This window comes from Montipora capricornis, chromosome 9 (genome assembly GCF_036669925.1).
Source record: "Montipora capricornis isolate CH-2021 chromosome 9, ASM3666992v2, whole genome shotgun sequence".
In the NCBI taxonomy this organism is placed as follows: domain Eukaryota; kingdom Metazoa; phylum Cnidaria; class Anthozoa; order Scleractinia; family Acroporidae; genus Montipora; species Montipora capricornis.
The window spans coordinates 39,702,076-39,725,425 of NC_090891.1; the positions used below are offsets into that span (position 1 = coordinate 39,702,076).

The 23,350-nt window shown below is 40.2% G+C and overlaps 1 protein-coding gene, 1 non-coding gene and 1 pseudogene across 10 annotated transcripts in view; 2 read left to right on the forward strand and 1 right to left on the reverse strand.

Annotated features, from left to right (window-relative positions):
• LOC138015263 (putative ammonium transporter 3) overlaps positions 1 to 20,115 on the forward strand; it is a 33,637-nt gene extending 13,522 nt beyond the window's left edge. For 4 of the 9 annotated variants that reach the window (XM_068862230.1, XM_068862231.1, XM_068862232.1 and 1 more), the window contains 4 exons: positions 6,159 to 7,252; positions 16,609 to 16,668; positions 17,306 to 17,382; positions 18,948 to 20,115. In XM_068862230.1, coding sequence (XP_068718331.1) covers positions 6,486 to 7,252; positions 16,609 to 16,668; positions 17,306 to 17,382; positions 18,948 to 19,744 — 1,701 coding nt within the window. In that variant the 5' untranslated portion in view covers positions 6,159 to 6,485 and the 3' untranslated portion in view covers positions 19,745 to 20,115. Of the gene's footprint in view, positions 1 to 509; positions 1,399 to 2,410; positions 2,637 to 3,291; positions 3,309 to 3,703; positions 3,830 to 6,158; positions 7,253 to 16,608; positions 16,669 to 17,305; positions 17,383 to 18,947 lie in introns of those variants that run through there. The other 5 variants (XM_068862233.1, XM_068862235.1, XM_068862234.1 and 2 more) reach the window with 5 other exon arrangements.
• Trnal-uag (transfer RNA leucine (anticodon UAG)) lies at positions 4,329 to 4,402 on the forward strand. The gene has a single exon. It is a non-coding gene; the product is annotated as a tRNA-Leu (tRNA).
• Positions 19,346 to 23,350, reverse strand: part of LOC138015265 (uncharacterized) — a 5,845-nt pseudogene continuing 1,840 nt past the window's right edge.

Genomic DNA, 23,350 nt, shown 5'->3' on the forward strand with positions numbered 1-23,350 from the left:
AATGCAGTGTTAAAGACTACATTCAGTCTTCGTTGGACTTTGATGGAAAGTTACCAATTCGTATTAAAAATGCGTTTTAGCATATGAATTTACCAGAAAATATGGAAGAATTTCAAACATGAACATCGACAACGGTATCTTTACTGTACTGCAAAACCTAAATAAATATAATTACAAATGTGATGAGAGGTACTGACCTCCAGAAATAACTACTTCAAGTTAAAAAGTCTTTGAACTGAACGTACGCAAAATTAATTTAAGTTTTGTCTCATTAAGAAGATATCAAGGAGCATCTGTAATGTACCTTGGAGCCAGCTCTTATTGCATTTTATTTTGCTTTTTCCATCACTGCGAGTCAACTCATTTTGTAATCCTGTGAAAGGAGGGTACTGATAAATCATTATAAAAATATTCAAAATTGGAGACAAAGAAAGAGCAGTTCTCTTGCTTATTGGTTATCAATATTAATTACGCGGAGGGCGAACTAAGAATAAGGCATTTAGCTCACTCCACTTAGCGAAATAAACGCCATGGTGATAGAGACGACTGACAGCAAATGACACCAAGTCAATACTGGCTAACAACACGATTCTTCAGTACTATTTTAAAGGAGGAGATACATATTGCCTTTGTAAAGTGGATTTTTTTCGGTCGGTGATGCCTCGGGAAAACTCGAGAAAAACGTCCGCGTCAAGGAACCTTGGAGCTGTCGAACCTACAACTTTACAATTACTGGTTCGTTTGCTCGTTTGCCGACCTCGAGATCGCAAGGTGATTGTTAAGACAATTCCTCATTTACAAACCAAGCCATGAGCAATCTAGAAAAAACGTTACACAAATGTAAAGGCAACTTAAACTCTTAAACTGAATGCCTCGGACTCCAGGATGTCATTTATTGAAATTTGTTTAAGACGGAAATCTCTATGCTGTGTCATGTCTATTAGAGAAATGCAAATTAATCCCCGGCGCTTGCAAGCTACGCCGTTGTTTTTACATCCGGCATGCAAGCGGAAAGTTTGACGACCACAGTCAAGTTGACTGTAAAGGCTCCCGCGGGGAAATCCGACAGCGGGTCAATTGAGGACGGTGCCTACTTAATTCAAAGTTATTTTTGCCCCGGTTTATGATTATGCAGGAAATGTAGATTTTAACAAGTGTTATTGAAATCTATGGTTAGCAAGGGTGAAAAAAGTGTGGGTATTTGACTCGAGCTGCATCACGCAGCCACAGAGTCAAATACCCACATACGCCTTGAACTCGCGTGATTATTGGCTTATTTGATGGTGGCGTCAACTGAACACGGAGATAAATGAATTTGAGAGGAAACATTTTACGGATCGGACTTGGATGAATCGGCAGAAAATTGAATCTGGATATATTATAACCACCTCAATTAAGGTTAGAAGTTCCGTTTGTCAAAAGCCGTGAAGATCATTTTATTGGTCGATCTCAAACTTAATCAACAAAATTGAATTTGCTTTCTTTGTAACTATTATCTCAATTTGCAAGGCAATATATTCTATTTATATCCTAGCTGTCAGACTCGCTCTTAACAGATTTCTCACGCCAGAAACTCTAAATACAACATTTTGGTATTGAAATTTCTGCTTTGATCTTAGTCTGGTCTGGATTATTCACTATCGCGGGCTAGCAAAAACTATTGTCTTAGCGATTGGCTTTCAAAATTGCTTTGAATTATTTTTATTCAAGAAAGCTGTTACTCAGCGACGGAAAACATATAATTTGCCTTGTTTAACGTATTTTGACACGCGCTTCAAACGTATTCAACAATGATATTGACGGTTCAGCTAAAACAGTTCGTTTTTGGAAAACAACAACAAATCAGTATGCCTGACTGGTAACAATTGAAAGTTATTCATACTGAGCCGTTCAAAAACACTCTTAACTGACAATGTGATTTCAGTGGTGAGTCCTCAAGTTGATATGTGATGGCAATCTTTATTGCCTTGGCCTTTGTTTGTTTAGTTTTTCTCAGCAAAATTTATCGATAAAATTTTAGCATCTCAATAAAGAGTCATTTCCGACTCAAAATGCATTTAGCACAACGTGCATTAATTTTACCTTCTATTCATAGAGGGAAGAAAATGACGAAATTTCTTTGTGAAATTCGTCCATTTTTTCTGTAAGGGTTTTTCAGTTTGAAATTTTTAAAAAAGTCGTGCGCAATTTTGTAAATTGATGTTGGGCCAGCCTATAAGAAGAAATTGTCAAAATTGTAAATTGTCATGCAATGTTTGTTGCCGGATATCGTGTTGTTTTGGCACACTTTGCGTCTCGGTTGTGCCAGGGTATGTGCTTATTTTGGAATTATATATAACATCAACCAATGTTAAACAGAAAATCTTTCTATAACTGAAAAATTAAAAATTTCATGATTTTAATTATCATTTGAGAGAGACACTCAACAGAACACCTGCCGATTTTTCATTATCTTGGGAAAAGCACTGACATTGACTATGAAACAGAAAAGTTAGCTGCACTTGAATCACTTTGAATTTTATTGGCAAAACGTTTTCAACATCTTTGTCCTTACTGCAGACTACCCTTCATTTTGCCAAAGTTGAAAGCTAAAATCCAGACGTTGTTCCATGATTCCTGGGAAAGGGAACTAACACGTATGTAACATTTGCTATAAGTTGAGCAGTTTTTTTTTTTTTTTACCACTTGCGAATTTCAAACACTGAACAATGCAGTGTTAAAGACTACATTCAGTCTTCGTTGGACTTTGATGGAAAGTTACCAATTCGTATTAAAAATGCGTTTTAGCATATGAATTTACCAGAAAATATGGAAGAATTTCAAACATGAACATCGACAACGGTATCTTTACTGTACTGCAAAACCTAAATAAATATAATTACAAATGTGATGAGAGGTACTGACCTCCAGAAATAACTACTTCAAGTTAAAAAGTCTTTGAACTGAACGTACGCAAAATTAATTTAAGTTTTGTCTCATTAAGAAGATATCAAGGAGCATCTGTAATGTACCTTGGAGCCAGCTCTTATTGCATTTTATTTTGCTTTTTCCATCACTGCGAGTCAACTCATTTTGTAATCCTGTGAAAGGAGGGTACTGATAAATCATTATAAAAATATTCAAAATTGGAGACAAAGAAAGAGCAGTTCTCTTGCTTATTGGTTATCAATATTAATTACGCGGAGGGCGAACTAAGAATAAGGCATTTAGCTCACTCCACTTAGCGAAATAAACTCCATGGTGATAGAGATAACTGACAGCAAATGACACCAAGTCAATACTGGCAAACAACACGATTCTTCGTCAAGGTAAACGATCATAATTTTGTTCATAAAAATGTAACAATATAACATTTGAATGCGCACTGCGGTGAAAACTTTCGTTTTTGCTTATATTTTTTGCATACCTAATGTTGTCGTGAAATAATAAATCCCGTTTCCGTTTTGAGCTTTAAGGTGAGTTTGAGGGGACCTGACCACGCCCCATATTTTCCTGAATTCCATGCATTCCTGAGCAGTTGACTCCCCCCGGAAAACTTTTTTCGAAACTCTGAGGATTGACTAATAACTGGCCGTAAAGTGGCCTAGCTACTGTTTTTTATTCTGTTTACATACACCGCCAAACATAGCCCAAATTCGGTTAATTTAGCCTCCAGGAATACCTTAAAGGAGGAGATACATATTGCCTCTGTAAAGTGGATTTTTTTCCGTCGGTGATGCCTCGGGAAAACTCGAGAAAAACGTCCGCGTCAAGGAACCTTGGAGCTGTCGAACCTACAACTTTACAATTACTAGTTCGATTGCTCGTTTGCCGACCTCGAGATCGCAAGGTTATTGTTAAGACAATTCCTCATTTAGAAAACCAAACCATGAGCAATCCAAAAAAAAAACGTTACAAAATGTAAAGGCAACTTAAACTCTTAAACTGAATGCCTCGGATTCCAGGATGTCATTTATTGAAATTTGTTTAAGACGGAAATCTCTATGCTGTGTCATGTCTATTAGAGAAATGCAAATTAATCCCCGGCGCTTGCAAGCTACGCCGTTGTTTTTACATCCGGCATGCAAGCGGAAAGTTTGACGACCACAGTCAAGTTGACTGTAAAGGCTCCCGCGGGGAAATCCGACAGCGGGTCAATTGAGGACGGTGCCTACTTAATTCAAAGTTATTTTTGCCCCGGTTTATGATTATGCAGGAAATGTAGATTTTAACAAGTGTTATTGAAATCTATGGTTAGCAAGGGTGAAACAATCGTGGGTATTTGACTCGAGCTGCATCACGCAGCCACAGAGTCAAATACCCACATTTCACCTTAGCTCACCATAGAGGCTCCAGTAGCTCAGTGGTGAGAGCTTCCGTACTAGATCACGGAGGGTCGTGGGTTCGAATCCCATCTGGGGCTCGGATTTTTCCCAATTCCCAGTGGGTTCAATTGTAACACCTTTCATTTAATATGTGTTAAACATTCTCTCACATTCGCTCACTTTGGTGGTTGGTTGGCCGTATCGTTCACAGAAATACAGGCAACTGGATTTCAATGATGCTCTTAATGTGACTGCGTGATGCAGTTATGAGCTATGCTGTCAGTCGATATTTGACTGTGACTCTGTGGCTGCGTGATGCAGCTCGAATCAAATACCCACATTTCACCCTTGCTCACCATAGAGTCTCCAGTAGCTCAGTGGTTAGAGCATCCGTTATTGAAATCCAAAAAGAAAATTGAGGGTAACCACGCATTTTTCAAATATATTTGATGAGTAATATTTGTAAAAAGCTTTAAAATACAAAGCAATGCGGCGTTCTTTCTCAAATTGAAAATTAATTATCTCTCAAAAATGCATGGTTACCCCCAATTTTCTTTTTGGATACCAAGAGTAGTTACTAAGATCTACTTTCTCCGCGAGATAGTTTTAAACCGCGCAAAAATATCACTGTCTTGGTAAGCATCACCGATAGGTAATCCGAGAATCTCGAGATGCGCAGAACGTATGCGCAATAACCATAGTAGGCACGTCCTTAAGAAAGAAAGCAAACGAGTCTCACAAAGTGAAAGAAAACGCATACGGGAACACTCAAAGACTCGTAAAAAAAGGCACAGAAGCCAGCTGGACGATTCTTCCCGCCTCATGATAACATAACACAACATGACGAAACGAAATTTATTAGATTTCGCGCCCTCTAAGTGGTCAATTTCTACAGCGCAACTATTCTTGTTCCCAGATCCCTTCGTTTCTCTCAGTCGGCGCCGGGAGCCTTCTAACGAGAAATTTCTCGAAGGGCTCTGGAGACAATAGAAATTTAATGTTTTTTCATTGGTTAGCTTGCGAACAATGAAATCTTGAATCAGAAGTAAAAATGGCTGATGTGCCGCTATAGGGTCAGCTGGCTCGAAGCTGGTTGGTAAAAGATTAGTATCTTTGTTTAAAACTACTTATTGCTTCTTTCTGTTCGACACGAAAGGGCACATTCTCTAAGTTGAGGCCACTTAATGCTTCACAAAGAGATTCTTCGAATGTAATGCTTCTGAGCACCGCCATGTTTGGTACGGCTCATATAGAAATTCCATAGCCCTTCGTTTTCTCGTGCGAAAGCCTCACCGGCTAAGAGAAACGATGGGATCTAGAAACGAGAATGCAGTGCAGCCCGCTCAATTTAAAAAATTGACCTTTTTTGGGGGCTTCTAGTTTTTTCAAGTTCACTTTGCGTCCCCCATGCGTCGAACTCAGTAAGACTGCATAAAAGGAAAGGAACTTTATTTAAGTGTCCAGTCGTTCTAGCGCTGGAGCCCATGTCCGCCGTATCTGATTTTATCATTGTGAGTGATGGAAACGTACCAAAAACACATTTTAGTTTCTGTCACACCAGATTAGACATTTTGACAAGTTTGTGTCTTCAGCTGTCGGTGCCATATCTGGTTCCGAAAGACTGCTTGTACTGTTTACCTACAATACATACACTTGTGTTGCCACAGGGGAAATGAAGCCAAGTTTCATTTGAAAGTGATCGATAGACTCATTAACGCCTCGATGTTAAATTTTTGATGAGGAAAATGGAAGAAAAGAAAAACAAAATAACTTGATAATTATAGGTCTCCGACATAGACTGTTCTACAACCACTCTGACATTTGCCTTGTTTAAATTCTGTGTTTTTTTTTTAGGAAATAAAGCAGCTTTATTTTGCATAGGCAGGCAATTGGTTTCGTTGACAGCTGGATATCTGTACAATCGGTAAAAGTGACATAAGGTACCCTCGGCTATTTGAGGAATTAAGCAGCTTTGTGGACAGGCAGTTGGCGCCAGTGATATTTTGATATCAAGGCAAAATTTGCAATCAACTTCAGCACCATGCAGTGACGCTGTACGGTTTTATCAAGAGTTATACTTCCGCACACGAAACCGCGTAGTTTTGCAACCGGGTGCATCTCTGTTGCTATTGAAGATATCTCAATAATTTGTCACAGACAAAGAGGGAACAACAAACTAACATGAACAATTTAAACCTGACTGTAAACAAATCTTTGGCAGAAGCAACAAACGCACAGCATAGCAACAAAGACGGCGACGAAATAGGCTCGGACGATGCAACGTGGATTCTCACTAGCGCTTTTATCATTTTCACCATGCAATCTGGATTTGGTCTCTTAGAATCCGGTATGGTTTCTAGGAAAAATGAGGTAAACATTATGGTGAAGAATGCAGTTGATGTAATCTTTGGGGGCCTCTCGTATTGGCTGTTTGGATTCGCCTTCAGTTTCGGACTGAACGGTCGTGGAAATGGATTCTGTGGGCTCGGGTCCTTCTTGACCGATGCGGATGAAAACCAAATGGGACAAATCTATTCCAAGTATTTCTTTCAGCTTTCGTTCTCAACGACTGCAACAACCATTGTTTCGGGCGCGATGGCCGAAAGAACCAGTTTAAAAGCTTACACCATGTACTCGTTCCTCAATACTCTAACATACAGTCTTCCGGCTCATTGGATTTGGGATCATGGTGGTTGGCTCAACAGAATGGGTGCAGTGGATATCGCTGGCTGTGGTCCCGTGCATTTGGTTGGTGGTGTGAGTGGTTTAGTGGCCACGTTAATGTTGAAGCCACGGATCGCACGCTTCGACGAAAACGCCCCATTAAAACAAATGGCGTCCCCAACAAATGTTCTCCTCGGCACTTTTATGTTATGGTGGGGCTGGTTAGGTTTCAACTGTGGTAGCACCTTTGGAATTAGCGGCATGAAGTGGAAACTAGCTTCCAGGTATGACTTTTTTTCTCTTTATAGTAGTTATTTTATGATTAAGCCACTGCCTTCTAATTTGTTTATCAGGATATTTTCCTTTTCTCACCTGTTTCTGAAAAAAGCAAAAAGCATTGAAAAGTACGTGAACATCTAAATTCATTGTCGCTTTCCCCACCTCTCAAAACTTGAAAAATCTGTGCTAAAGTGCACAGTTGATGTTTTTTATATTCTCAGTCAAGACATACGGCCTGAAAATCTCGTTTCAAAACCTTGTTCTCTCCATGGAATATATAATAAAACAGGTTTGCCATCTCGGTGTGGACACCGGCAAGTATATTGTTATATTATTTGGACAACATTTTGAAAAATGTGGCTATACTTGTATACATATGAGTGCATGGTCCAGTTTCAAACATTGGTCACCAAAGTTTTTCTTTTGACGAATGTCATGCAACTTTGAACTGTGATGATTTTCTCAGTTTTATCTTTTTTGTATGAATCTTTAAAACCAATAGTTATATTACACAAAGATGTCGATATTGTTCGGATGTCGATATTGTTCAGTCGTCGATGCGAGGTAACGGTGGCCGATTAGAGATCAGTAGGCTTGGCACTTTTTGGTTGGAGGGGGCGGAAATGTTACGTTCTTGGCAGTTGACCCTACACATGGCTTCAACGACCCCGCGTTTTTCTTGGTTGTCATATGGCAATCCAGTCGGTAACGAGTTAAATTTAGTCGTTTTCGTTTTTTGTGTGTCGTTAAAAGCCTTTCCTGTCACTACCCTTCTAAGTGATGTCTTTGTGCAGAGAGTCTTCTGCGCGTATTTTGTTAGGTTTGAGGGGGTAGTAGAAATGCGTACATTTCTCTGGTGGACACAGTAGAATATTTCATTAACCTATTGAGTGGCGTCGAAAATGGCGTTTTGGTGGATCTTTAAACAGACAAGACGCCAATATGGCGTTCACGTGGAATGCACTGATCAAAGCAATCAACAAGCAGCGGCTGTAAATAAAATTCCTTGGAACAGTACACAAATATACAGATCTGAAGTTTTCGCGGCTCTCTCTCCCTTCACAATGTTGTTTGCACGGGAATTTCTGAGTTCATTTGGCAAAACAACATTGTGAGAGGGCAAGATATTGTAAAATGTTTTAACAATCGTGTCCTAAGCTGTAGTTGGTATTGATGTTATGGGTGTTTTGTCAGATCAGCTCAAAACTCTTCTTTCATTTTTACAGTTCAGACTAGTTGTAAGTCAGTGTACAGTATGATCTGTCATACAGACCAATGAGTTGGAAAGTGTGTTACAGACGAAAAATGGAAGTTGATATTTTCTGAATATTTGCATTTGTTAAGGGAAAGATAAGCAAGGTTGTGCTTTTTTTGAAAGCGTTTTGCATTGGTCTGCTTCCGCAAAAATATCGTTAATTAGTAGGCACCGTCCTTAAACTGAATTTATTACAAAAGATTAAAAAACTAAAAGACCTCAAAATGAGATAGGACATTACAAAATGATTAAACTTGTGTTAGCCAAAGGGCCTCTGCTGGCTCGACATCTCTGATTTTAAAGCAATCCATTTTTAAGTTTTATATTTATGGAACTCGATAACTGAGGAATAAAACTCAACAGCTATTAAGGCCGGGACACACTAGGCGATAAGTCGCTGCGACACGTCCCGGGGACAAGTCGCCGCAACAAATCGCGTTGTGTGACACGGTTAACTTCATGAAAATCATTGTCGCTGCGCAGAATTTTGTCGCCGCGATCAGTCGCACGAATTCAAACCAGTTTGAATTCGTGCGACTTATCGCAGCGACAAAATTAGCGAAAGCAGCGTTGTCGCATCGTGTGTACACTTCCGGCAAAAAGTCGCTGCGACAAAATATAAATGAACCAATGAGAAAGCGTCATATGGTCAGCCACATTAAATTAGAAAACTAGTTCACATTCCCGCTCATACGAGATCACTGCGTGTGCTCCGAACAGGCGTCGTGTCGCAGCGACTTGTTTTGCAAGTAGTACACATCGAGCAACTTGTCGCAGAGACGTGTCGCTGCGACTTGTCGCCTAGTGTGTCCCGGCCTTTACACCTTCGAACATCTGCTTCCCCAATTCTCCGGTTATACATGAAACGTTAGTGATGTATTGGTGTATTTGTTAATTTAAACACAGGCAAATTATTTCTTAACTTTCAGGCTACCGAGATGCATTTTGTTTTGCCTGGCATACACTTTTCTCAACAGCAACGGTGAATTGGCTCTTTTCTGATTTTAAAGCCGCAATCCATTTTTAAGTTTTATACTTACGGAACTCGTTAACGGAGGAACTGGGAAATTTAGAATGCCCAATTGAAGCTGTGTAAAATTTCATTCCGGGCTAATTGATTTTCCAGCATGTCACAGGCAGGCACATACAATATTAATCACAGACTTATCATTCTCCTGCTATCATGATATCCTGATATCATGAAATTGAGCCTAACAGCAATTATTTTACCTCAACTGCTAACTTTCCCCAATAAAACGCAAGTTTCCTTTCCAATTCAAAACTTCTATTCTTCGCGATTTTGGCGTTTGAGCGTGAGCCTGTACACCGGGAAGCTAAGGCTTTCAGCACCGAATTCCCCGACATCAGCATTGTTTACTGCCTCCATAACTCGCTTGAAAACATCTGCATGAATACAGAAATCCATGACATTCAGACGACGACTGCTCAATTAATCCCCACAGAGGCCAAACAAAGTTATTCCGTAAGCTTCGTCCACGTTTTTACCAGAATTTAGGACGGCGAGTCTAATCTGCAGGTCGCAAGTCGCAGGTCACAGGTTGCAGGTCATTGTTTCACCAATACAGAAAGTATCCTAAACATTCTTAGAAGCTAACCTTAGGGCTAAACAAAGTTTTTAAGCCTAAGGTTAGCTTTTAAGAATGTTTAGGATACTTTCTGTATTGGTGAAACAATGACCTGCAACCTGTGACCTGCGACCTGCAGATTAGACCCTCCGAATTCCGGAACGTGATCACCATTTTTCCGCAACAAAATACCGACTTCAAGGCGACAAGACAAATCTCGCTTCGAAAGAGCTGAAAGAACTTTCCTTCGACAAATTGGCTAACATTTCGACCAACCAGTTGATTTGAAAGGCTGTACCATTTTTCCTCGGGTGAGAGAGTTAATCCATAAATCCTATAGAACGAAAAATGGTTTCGTGTCCCAGCACTAACCGCCACTGTCGATGCGCGCAAACGAACTGAAATAGATTTGTGTTCCCCACAAAATTCATCTCGCCCCTAAATATGGTCATTCAATAAAAAATCAATTACTTTTTTCTGCTTAACGTAAGTTCACAGTACAATCTGATCGATCCTGAATGCTTTTTCACTTTTCTGCATACGAAACATCTTTTGTGTTATGTTTTTAGCCTTTGTTGACGGATATCTATACCGTCAGGAGACGTCCAGCCGAGAATTCCTGAGTCGGCTAAAAGTTCCTCATCCATTTTAAAAAAAAATGAACTGGACACTGCAGTTCAATACCACCCAACTCAGTGCCTTCTGTTTTAGTGTAACACGTACCACAGGCAACCCAGTGTAGACTCATGGAGCGTCTAGAGAAAAACAAGCCTCTTAGATAACATGAAAAACTGACATAATTTATTGACAGTCACTGATTTCAAGACGAAGGAAGATATTAGTAATTGACCTTGACGCTAGGATTTTTCAAGTGATTAAGAGAAAGTAGAAGTTATTAGCAAACACGAGGAAGATCCCATCAAAGGTCCACGGGGTAAAGCTGACAAAGGACGCAACCCTGAAAAACGGTGACAAGGGACGTCTTTAGTAATCAGATGGGCGATTTGACTACGGGGCAAAAATATAGACATGCATGACCCTTATGCTGCATAAACAAATAAAAGTCGTTAGGACGAGACTATCATTGCAAAGTTATCCAAGAGGCAGAAAAAACGACCCCTGATTCAGTATATTCACAGACTAAGAGAAAGCGGCGAAAGGCCTTTGCTACTGGCGCCAAAAAAAAAAAAAAAGCCCCTGATTCAGTATATTCACAGACTAAGAGAAAGCGGCGAAAGGCCTTTGCTACTGGCGCCAAAAAAAAAAAAAAGCCCCTGATTCAGTATATTCACAGACTAAGAGAAAGCGGCGAAAGGCCTTTGCTACTGGCGCCAAAAAAAAAAAAGCCCCTGATTCAGTATATTCACAGACTAAGAGAAAGCGGCGAAAGGCCTTTGCTACTGGCGCCAAAAAAAAAAAAAGCCCCTGATTCAGTATATTCACAGACTAAGAGAAAGCGGCGAAAGGCCTTTGCTACTGGCGCCAAAAAAAAAAAAAGCCCCTGATTCAGTATATTCACAGACTAAGAGAAAGCGGCGAAAGGCCTTTGCTACTGGCGCCAAAAAAAAAGAAACAGCCACAACAACACGGCTGCGAAGAACCTCCAAAATTATAGAGTTCAACTTCTAAGCAACGAGAAGGAAAAGCGAAAAAGCCCAAATTAATACAGTCTTCACTGGCACGTGCCTTTCAGCTTGCACCTTTCCTAGCAGTGTTTTTCTTGGAGAAGAAAGTAGTCCCAATTTAACATGTTAGAAGGGTTGGTTCAAAATATTGTAACACGTTGTATTGTACCCCAAATTTATAATTTGTGAGCTCCCCCCTCAATACCCCCTTCCCCCCCCCCCCCCCCCTCCTCCAGCCGGTGAAAACCGAAACGCCAAAACCTTCCTTTTTTTAACAAAGGAAATACATTTTAAGTGTTCAAATACCGTGCCCGGAAAAATATCGAGGAAATCACCTCACATTCATTTAATTGCCATAATTTAAGTCACGATGATCTTCTCGAACCTTACTCTCTACCTTCCTCGACCTTGGTATAAACCAAAAAGTCAATTTCCGAAATGGTAAATTGATTTCCGTCATGATGTTATGGACCCAAATCTTATGCTCCTTTGCCTTGTGTAGGTAATGAAAGGGCACTCGTTGTTTGACGTGGTAAAGTGTCTCTTCAATCCCGCAGAAACATCGGCTCCGCGACAAGTCGTAAATCCATTTGATCGTCGTGAATTCTCCTTTTTAAAAGTTTTGTTTTTTCTTGACTTCTAGTGTAAGCCAATCGTAACCGTTTTTGCTTCCAAAATCTGCGCCGAGGAAAACGTCACATTAAGATAGTGTGTTTCATTGTTTTTGGCACGGTAAAATCGCTTACCCTTGACGTGCAAGTCAGTTTGCATGTAATGTAATTCTTTTTATCGTCCATGAGCTTCCTAAAAAAACTTTCTGCCTCATTTATTAAATGAAGATGGTCAAGACGTTTACAAATACACAGAAAAATTTATTCGCGCAAAAGTTATTTATTTAAAGATTTATTTAAAGACCTGAAATGCTTTTTTATTAGGCAGTATGCTGCATGCAAGCCATTATGGAAATTAAGTTAATATTGGTTTACTTTACATGTTAATTACTCATTTCTCGTGTGAAGGAAAATTAAACACAACACTTATTTCAGAAATGGCCTTCCGGAACAATTAACTCGCTTAAGAAATATGTATCACAAGGAAACAGCAAGAAATGATTTGCGAAATTCTTTTATTTTAAATAGCTTGGCATAAATAAATCTCGAGTAAATAAATGGAAATGGAAATGCAAATGGAAGAGCTAGAAAAAAGGCTTAAGGGGTTAAAGATTCATCCAAGATTACAAAATTTGAGACTTGCAAAATTAAATGAGATTGGGATTTTATCCTGTCACTGGAACAAAGGAGTTATATTCAATGCGCATGCGTAGAACCGGTCAGTATTCAACGATGAGTGGCAAAGGAATATAATGGAAAAGAACGAAGGGCAGAAAGGGCGGGATCCAGGCATCTGACTCCTCCATTCCGGACTGATTGAAAGGATAGAATCCGGCAAACACAACAGGCCTGAGCTAGCCTGAGGATAAATAGAAGTCTTCAAAATGATTCAATGAAATAAAATATTTTATGAAAATAAAAAAGATTTTCGATACACATGAATATGATGTTGAAGATTTGCGAATTTACGAATCCAGAAAATTCAAGATTTTCTTATGACAAGATAAAGATATATACTAAAGGTGTTAATGGAAAAAAACGAGAACATATTTTCAGTAGTATCAGAAATTTGGAATTTCAGAAAACATGACATTTCGAAACAGGAAGTGGATATTGTTTACTTTTGTATTATGAAATAGATGACCATGTTCCTTAATAAATCGATGAAAAGTGCATGGATCATTTAAGTGATTTTATGAAAAAAGAACTTGGGTATTTAGGCAAAGAGAAACTTAAAAAAACATTGTTTTACTGAATGAGGATTTTGAATTATCAAATTAACAGTTCTATTTTTTACGCAAAGCTAAAATGCCATAAATATGATTGAAATCTTGAATAATAAAAACAATTTAAAATCTACAATCAGATGTAAAAAGATAAAAAAAGAGACCATAAAATATCACGGTATATAATCACACAAGTTTAAAAAGGCATCTGTTCATAAACGAGTTTTTGTATCTTTCAGTTCTTATCTGGGGCAGCTGAAATTCATGCCCCCTTTTCCTTACAAATTTTTGTCCGTTTTGGCGGCAGCAAATCTTGGAGTGGATGGTCTTTCGTGGTTGTGATATTATTGAACAATAGGTGATCTTTCTCTTGAATTAAGGTCGATATGTTGAAGTCAGCCTTGGAAGTACATCCATATCGGTAGGCTCGTTTGCAGAAGTTGTCTATTCGATCCAAATACTTCTGACCAGTAGATCCCCAAACTTCTAGGCCATATGTAAATCAGGATAAAATGAGGGAGTCAAATAACTTGCTGAGTTGGTCTTGAGAACTTGCAAACCCTCAATATGTACAGCAGACTGCTTGCTTTGGCTATTAGGTTGTCAATGTGGAGGTCCCAACAGCAAGGGTTTCCTTGTCATATAATAATACCAAGCAGCTTGAGCCAGCTCTTATGTTCAATACCAGGTAACGACTGTGAATCAGGCTTGGTATAGTCTTGCTGCGTAGCAGCATTTCAATTAAACGTAAATTAATAAACGTTTATGGTTTCACAATCCTATCTCATCGTTTGACCAATTTTTCATATTTGTTCTATTTTACTATTTTGGGGGCATAAGCCCCATCGAAGTTGGAGAACTTAGTTCTTTTATTACTTTATCAGTTATTTTATTAATATTATATTTATCTACGGTGGTCGTGGTGGTCACGATGGTCGCGGTAGTAAAGGTCATGGTTACTATGGCTGTTGATGGGTCACGGAGGTCACGCTAGTCACGGAGGTCACGCTAGTCATGGTAACATTTGAGACATTTAGCATCACGTTTACTTGAAACGCGAACAGCAAAAGTGACTACGTGACCATGATTTTCCCGCCCTTTTCTACGTTTGCTGGTTGCCGCTTGCCTTTTCTACGTGAAAGTAGGCATTTTCACGTTTGCCGCATACGTGAAATTTTCTTCTCGTTTTCTTTTACATAAGAAGTTGTTTGCGGGAAAAAAAAGTACCGGTACCCCCAAACCATTTTCCGGTATGCCAAAGGAGAAAAAATTAGGTTTCATGGTGAGATATTTCATTACTGACTCCTTGCCGCAATTTTCTTCATGAACTCGCGTTGTCTCTGTTGATCGACAAAACAGCTTCATCGAAACTCTCAAAATTTGACGGGTAAGGATTTTCATTTTATAAAGCGTCTTCCTCTACAAACAATGTTTGAAAATACTCCGAGTTTTGTTTTTGCTTTTTAGTAACTAAATACTCGAGTTGCCGTGATGCTAAATCTCTGTAATGTCACAGTGTTCATGGTCGTTGGGGCGGTTTCTTGGTCAAATTCGAACTTTTTTGTTTTCACTTTCGATTAGTATTTGCGTTACAAATTACTTTATTTTTCACCGACAGAAGGAAAGAAACATGCTACACATTGTTTTTCCTCACAAAGACAGTTGTGACGTTTGGAGACCCCTTCCGAAATGCCAAAAAATAACCTCTTCTACCCTTGTGCTAACGATTTGGATTATCCTCGGTGTAAAATTTTTCTTTGTTTCGTTGGCTCGAGTTGGGTTTGGGCAGGAACCGCAAATGGGACTCCCTAGGGAGCCCGATGGCCAATCACAAGAAACTAACTTGAAGTCATAGCGTCACCGAACCAGAACTCTAGGTTTGTTTTTTGCGGAAAAAATAGTCTAAAAATAGATCGGTTTGTAAAAATGCAGTGCGTTTCTTTGGGAGAATCCAAAATTTATGATCTCAGATCACACAGGTACTTCGTCCCCAAAGAAACGAAGAATCCAAAAACGGGTTTTTCTGGCTTAACAGTCCACTTTCAGCCGGTTAGGATTAATGCAAATTATTAAATTCTCAACCTCGGATAATGCATTTCTCGTGCTCTTATTGGTTTACTCAATCTCCGTTATATTGTAAACGATTGTGCTAAGCGTTGCTAGGCTAAAATTACTTTCGTCGGAAAGCGAAATTTCTCTCTGAATAAAGCAAAAAAAGAAAAACACATTTTGGTCGAAAGTTTGGATGAATTCCGACGTAGAAGTACGCGAAAAAGTAAGAAATGCTTTTGTGATGAGCTTTCGTCTGTCTGACCACAAAGTTTTACACGAGTTTAGGCACTGAAAAATCACCTTGAATTGCTCGCCATGATTCCCGCAAATAGCGGGAACATTTACTTTCACAAGACTACCGCTGGCCAAACGTAATCCGTCTCCCAAAAAAATGCACGGATCATGAATCCTAAAACTCCAGATTCAGATTCACTCGGAGAGTGGATTTTTCAGATCAATAATCCATTTTCGGATTTTAGTAAAGAAACGTAAAATCCGCCTTTAGGTACAAGAATCCGGATTTACATACATACATGCTTAATGGACCGCTCCCCATAGGGGCTTTTCAGGGTCAATGAAACACAACGAAACGCCTGAACAGAATAACGACAACAACTGTTAAGAATCCCGACTGGCCGGAGGCAAACCAGTTGGCTATTTACAAGTGCAGCTGGGAAGTTGAACCAGGGACTACCAGGATCAAATTCAATGAGTGGTCAGAGCAGGTCTTGAACCCGAGATCCCCGGATCTCAAGGCAAGCGCCCTGACCACTGGGCCACACTGCCCCAAAGAAAACGCACCGTAAGTATGGGGAGTTGTTCGCTCCCAGTCATGGGCTTCTGGGTAATTGGGTCATTATTCAAATTTTTTCCTCTTATGTTTCGTTTGTGTTACGCCTTCCGTCAGTCTCACAAGTTTTTAAACTGAGAATGAGCTGGCGATTTAGACCATAAATGTTGATGTTACGTATACTGCTTATGCGCTCCTATTTTATTGCACAAACAGGGCAGCAGTCGTTACTATCAATGGTTCCATAGGCGGAGGAGTTATGGGAATGGCTTACAGGTGAGTCCAGGGAAATGGAATGATTTGGAAATTGATTATATTGGGAATCACGATTCCAAGTTGCCTTGTCATCAAATAAATCGCTGATAAGAGCCAAGATTAATGAAGGTAATCATCAACCTCGATCAGCCTTGAGAACGAGATTGGCCAATCAAAAACTGAAAAAAAGGAACTGGTTATTTACAAAAAACGCTCTTTTCTATTCATGCAAAGCGCAATGTTATGTTGTCGTGTAAAAAAAAAAAATCAGTAGCTCTACGTAGAGCTAAATGGAACATCGTGTGGAAAGAGCTTTGTTAATTAGTTTTTGACAGGAACCCATGACAAGCCCTACCAGTCAACCTTTGCGCGTATCTTTCTATTTTAAGAACGCCACGAGTTCGTCGGCTCTGCACGCACTGTTTAGAATGGCCAATCAGAATAAAGTTATCGTCAAACGAAGACAAAAATAGCAAAAACAATGTATGCAAATTGGTCTAAATTCATGTAAATGTGGGTCTCCTTTTGAAGGGTTAGTTCTAAAAATAGAAAGATACATGCAAAGGTTGACTCAAGAATATCGTACACCGGGAGGCTCCTGTTCTTGAAAGATCCTATTTTGCTCTCATGTGTTGTTATTTTCTTTTATTACTCGCAGTTATCTCTGCTTCAAGAACAAACTAAATATTCCCATTTTTGTGACCGGTATTCTGGCAGGGCTCGTAAGCATAACGGGTGAGTAAATCGTAGAATGTTTAATTTATCATAACCAAAGAAGGTAATAAAGTTGTAAAGATGTCCTTTTCATTGCTTCACGCGGCTAAACGCTTTAAATGCACCGTGGCGCATCGGTCTGTAATTGGGATTTGAGCTCACATCGGAAGACAAAAGTACGCAACACCATCAACCAAATCTGGACATCGTGCTCCAACATGATCTCTTCATCAAAACTGGCTCGAGCTCCATGTTCATGTCACACACCGTGAAAAGTCCTACTACATGCTGGTACGGGAGTGGGGGTTGGGGTTGCATTACCCCGGGGGTTAAGTAAATCCTAGGTTGCTTCGGGCCAGTTGCAATTTGTACCTTTTTGGCTGGCTAAGCTGGGAAATTTGTCTCAAACAAACACGACAAAGCCGCATGCTTTTCAAAACTTCGCAGCAACCAAGAGTGAATTAGCCAAGAGTGTTGTTATGGCAAGGGTGGGCTTCCCAGCACAGTCACAATTGAGTCTATTTTGAGAATAACCGTTCCCGCGAAAATCAGTTGTCATGTCTTCTGATTGTTGGTTTTCACTCACGTGATCAACAGCCATGTTTTTCAGCGAAAACAAAAGAAAATGTTTGCATACTAATAGAGTTAAATTCTCGGAGGATTTGATCGGAGCTCCAGCATGGCCGCCGTTTCTTTGTTTAGGGGCTCCAACATGGCCGCCGTGACGTCATGTGAAAATCGAGAGTTGGTTAAAATTGGCGGCCCCTTGTTTGCTTCGCGCGCCAAGTGTATCTAAAGATAAATCCATTTGTGACTGTGCTGGGGCCTCAAGAAAGAACCCATGACTAGGACCAAGCAACTCCCATACTAACCCTATGTCACGGCATTTTTACGTCGACTGATGTATTTTTAGATTTGAGCTCACATCGGAAGACAAAGGTACGCAACACCATCAACCAAATCTGGACATCGTGCTCTAATATAATTGGTTCCAGCACTATTTTCATGTAACACACCGTGAAAGGTCCTACTACACGCTGGTACGGGAGTGGGGGTTGGGGTCGCATTTACTGCGGGGGTTAAGCAAATCGTAGGTAGCTCCGTCAAAATACAGCACCCGATCCAGGGATAAGGACCTGTTGCAATTTGCACCTTTTTGGTTGGCTAAGCTGGGAAATTTGTCTCAAACAAACAGGACAAAGACGCATGCTTTTCAAAACGTAGCTTGAACCCATGACTAGGACGAAGCAACTCCCATACTAACTCTATGTCACGGCATTTTTACATCTACTGATATATTTTTAGACTACCTAAAGGCAGATCAGGTTCGGTGACACCATGACGTCAAGTTAGTTTCTTATGATTGGTCATAAGGCTCCTGCGGGAGTCTCATTCGCGGAAAGTTTAATCTAAAACTAAATGGGTCTTTGAAAACGCCGCGATGGGCTCCTAAACTTAACAAATTCTTGGTAAAATCAGTATAACATTTTGAAACCCTCTAGTAGAAAATTCATTGATTTGACCCCAGTGGTTAAGTCCTTCAGGGGCTTTTCCTCTTAAAATTACTGTCTCTCCTCTGGATTCAGCTGTCTGCTCCCTCGCTCGACCTTGGGAAGCCCTGCTCATTGGTGCATTGGGTGCCCTGTTGGCATGTCCAGGATGTGCTCTTCTTGACCGTCTTCGCATTGATGACCCGGTTGGCTGCGTCCCAACTCATTGTTTTGCTGGTATTTGGGGTTTAATAAGCGTTGCTTTGTTTGCCGAGAAAGACATCTTGGAAAACCGATTCTCGCAAGAATATGGGGTCTTGAAAGGCGGTCCATGGAGTTTTCTTGGAGTACAAATCCTATTGGTCGTTTCTGTTTCCGCTTGGGCCGCTGCTACTACGTTCCTAGAGTTGTTATTGGTTGACAAGGTTTTCGGGCTGCGCGTGAGCAGGGAGAATGAGCTGTTGGGCGCCGATCACGTTGAACATGGGATTGTCGAAAACGATTTCACGCTTCAAGGAATTTACGATGAAAAAGAAAACGGCTCCGAACAGTTAAAATCTGTGGAGGTAAACGTGCTAAACGATTTGCCGATAACTTTAGCCATCGACACTTTCCAGGACAACGATAACGGGCACAAATCTTTCTGGAAAAGGGTCCCCGTAAAGAGGAAGCTTTTTCGGCGGAAGTTGCGAAAAGCTGTATCAATCAAAGGAAGTCGAAATGAGAGTCCTAGAAACGGTACCTTTACGGTGCAATTGTCGTATGTCAACGGAGGACAAAATGTGGTCGACTCGAACGGTGCGATCGAAAGTCGAGATCACATTTGCGTGGTTGAAAATGGCGGCGTGATTACAGATTCAACTAACACCGAATCATACGTTCAAGGGAGCTGACAAGAATTAGAGCTCAACTTTGGAAACGTAACGTAAATCAAACCAAACTTCATCATGCATGTTACACTTCAACTTCAACTTCAACTTTTTCCTAATTGAAGAGTTTATCCCCATTAGTTTGCAAGGGTGCTAGGATGACGCAGTGGTGAGAGCGTTCGCCTCTCACCAATGTGACCCGGGTCCGATTCCCAGATTCGGCATCATATTTGGGTTGACTTCGTTGGTTCTCTACTCTGCACCCAGAGGTTTTTTTTTTCGGGTACTCCGGTTTCCCCTCTCCTCAAAAACCAACATTTGATTTGATTTGCGTTAATTGTTAATTTCAGCAATTAGTGTTCCAGCGCTAGGAGCGTAAGAGATTTAACTGAAAAGAAGGCAATGTTGTAAAGGCCACTGTCTAATTCGTTTTCTGTAAAATATCGAAGGAAGTTCCGTTTTTACCCATAAATTCACTGTTTATACGAAGCTTTAGCGCGAAAGCTAAACTTGGTGGTCCCGAAAAGATAGCCCCACGGGCTAAAATTTTGACAGGATGAAGTTACGACGCCAACTTAAAACGAGCGGAAGATCTCAGAAATCAAATGCTCAGCATTGACTACTGTATCGAGAATATCGATGCAGGAGCTTAGCCGGGGTTTTTTCGGAGTTTCAACAATATCCCACCGCTCTTAAATCTTTGTATGTGAATCTAGCGGACCGTCATCAGGACAGACCAGTTTTACTCGTTGTTTCTGGGACATCCTTTCATCAATCGGTGAAAAAGATACGAAATATCTTGCTTCCTTCCCAGTCTACGAAATGAAAAGGAGAATATTGAGCCCAATTTACGGGAAACTAATCACTGTCCCACACTGACATCCACCAGAGATAACTTCTTTTGTGATTCCCCGCTGCCGTATTATTAAATGTCCATGTATCTTTTCATTTACTCTTGCCTAATCTCAATGACAGAAGCTGCACGCTGAAAACTTTAACAGCCCACAAGGTGCCCTGGTGCAATTAAAAATTGAAAGAGAACTTTGCGTTATTTGTTGATCTTAGCAAAACATTTTCCGATCATTTGTGGCTACTTGTCAGCACAACTTCTCCGACAAAATAGTTACAAAAAAAAAAAAAAACAGGAAGTTCACCCGAGCCTCGGCCAACCAAAGGGAATCATTTACAGGTCATTAGAAATTCATTTTTGCACTAGGCGTAAAACCGAATATATAGTTTGACATGATTTAGAATCATATTCTGTACGCTATTTAAGTTCTAAGCTGACGGTGAGCTGTGAGCTCTGAGCTGCCAAACAGGACAAGATTTGCAAACTGCATGCCTTTCTGCAGGTGAGATTAAAGATATTTTTTTCCAACCTAATATAATTCATTCTGCCAGTGGAGTTATTGACTTCAAGAAAAACTCAGTTTTTGCTTTGTTATTTACCCAGATTTATTGTTCAGTTTGAGATTGATTGTCTATTCATCTAAGATTGTGACTTTAAATTTTCAGGGTCATTTCAGGGTGCGGGGCGCGGAGGTGCGGGTTTCCAGGATGACGGGTCTGTGGAAAACACGGGGTGACTAAATAAACTAAATAAGTAAAATAACGAGTGAGCATTACTTCTCTAAAAAGACTTTTTATGGGAACTTAACTGGAACATTTGAACTGAAATCTAGCATTAACTTATTGTGCTAGTAAATTGGTTCCAGCGGTTGAAAATACAACATATATTTATCGGAAGGTTGACGAAATAATGCTTAGAGAAAATACCTAACAGTAACTAAAATAAAGATAAATCGTTTGAAAAAAACGGTTGAAAAAAACGAAATTAAAAAAGTTACTACTTCATAATCCAAGTTCAAATTACAGGGAGTATTTCTAGCCTATTACGCCGCTTCAGTGGGAACTTAACGGGAACCCAGCAGTAACGTTTTCTAACATATTTATCAACAGGTTGAAAATCATGAAAAAACTGATAAGAAAAATCAATATAGTATAAAAACGTGTATCGTATATTGCAAATCAAGTTTCCTCCATCGTGACTCAGATACCTAGGTTCTTCCTTAAGTATTGCTTGCGCGTACTTGTGAGCGAAGTTTCGATTTCAAGAGGAACTGAACACCACCTGCATTCAAAAAAAGGTTGTTTCCGTTGTACACACTAGACATGACAGTGAAAATAAATTTTTCCCGACTTTCTGAATAGTTGCCCTAGGCAATTCCATTCTCTCGCCATCTTTCAAACGATGGCAAGATCTCCTGGAGGTGTAAATATACAAGAATTGGGCTTTAAAGTATTGCCACAGCCAAAACATGTCGTTGATTGAGCTGAGCAATACTGTAAAAGACAAATGAAAAACTGCCCAATGCTTGGAGAAGGGAAGCTAGGGATATTCAGTAAGAGGGAGTTAACGTAGAATTGCCGCGCATTACCGGGCACAAGCGGGACTGGGGCTGGCGAAGGCAAAGGCGACGGCTGCATGTACAATCCCAAACCAGGCTGTGTCACGGTGGAGGAAGGTTGATTTGTTACATTTGGTAGGTGATAGTTTGTGTCAGGGAACTGGTTCCGGCCAGGGAACTGAGAGGTATATTGAACACTGCACCACTACGAGGAACTGAGTACTGTGGGGCTCTGAGAGTTGTTATTTAGGTTGCTGTTGGTACCAAGGAAGGATTGATGTACCACTTTAGTCGGACTTTCTTGGTGGTGTTTCTTTTCCTTGAAGCTCTTTCTTCTTTTCGTCCTCCTCCCTTGGGCATGTCATATGTTACTTCTGCGGATAAATGTACTCCTCTAGAAATCCGTTTCGTACTTACAAGCCAGCGAAGGTTGTTTGAAAGACGATCTTTGCTCATACATGCGCCAAGGAAGTGGGCACAAATGCAAAAAGATGCAAATCTGGGACAGTTGGAACATTCCACCTTTCCACTGGGGAACAGATTCACAACAAGTGGACTTCTTGGATTGGACTTAGATGGTACAACTACTGTATCACTGGTATGAGAAACCAAGCCGTCAGCTAAAGAAACTGCCTTTGCAACCATTGTTGACAAAATGTCATTGGGTATCCGATCAATACCTTGACTTAGTATATCTTTCATGATAGGATCTAGGCCACTGAACGAGAAGACCATTTGTCGAACTAGTCACACTTGATGACTGCATTTCCTGCATATTGATGATGTGGATTTTCTTTAACGCAGCATTCGCGCATTCTGCTCCAGTCACTTGGTGAAACCTCTAGATGCTGGAAATTTTGTCTCAGCTTATAGTCACCTCTTCCTACAATTGCTAACTCGATCTCTTGTTTTGGACCTTTACTAGCCTTTCCACGGATAAAGCAAATGAATACTTGTCAAATTTCTTCTCTCCATGGTCCTGTGAGAAGAATTCTTACAATAAACTGTTCGTTTTCTCTGATCTATTGGTGGTAAACCTTTCTGGGGGACAGCCAAGTCCTGCTCTTTGACGTACTGGACTTATGTCACAGTTTATAAATTCTCCACTTTTGTGATTCTGAAACCAGGCGCAAAAACGTCGTCCCTTGTCAAGCAATCCTGACCATTTCTGTTCCAACTGTCCGAGTTGCTTCTCAAACACGGTTTTGCTTGAAGCATGCAC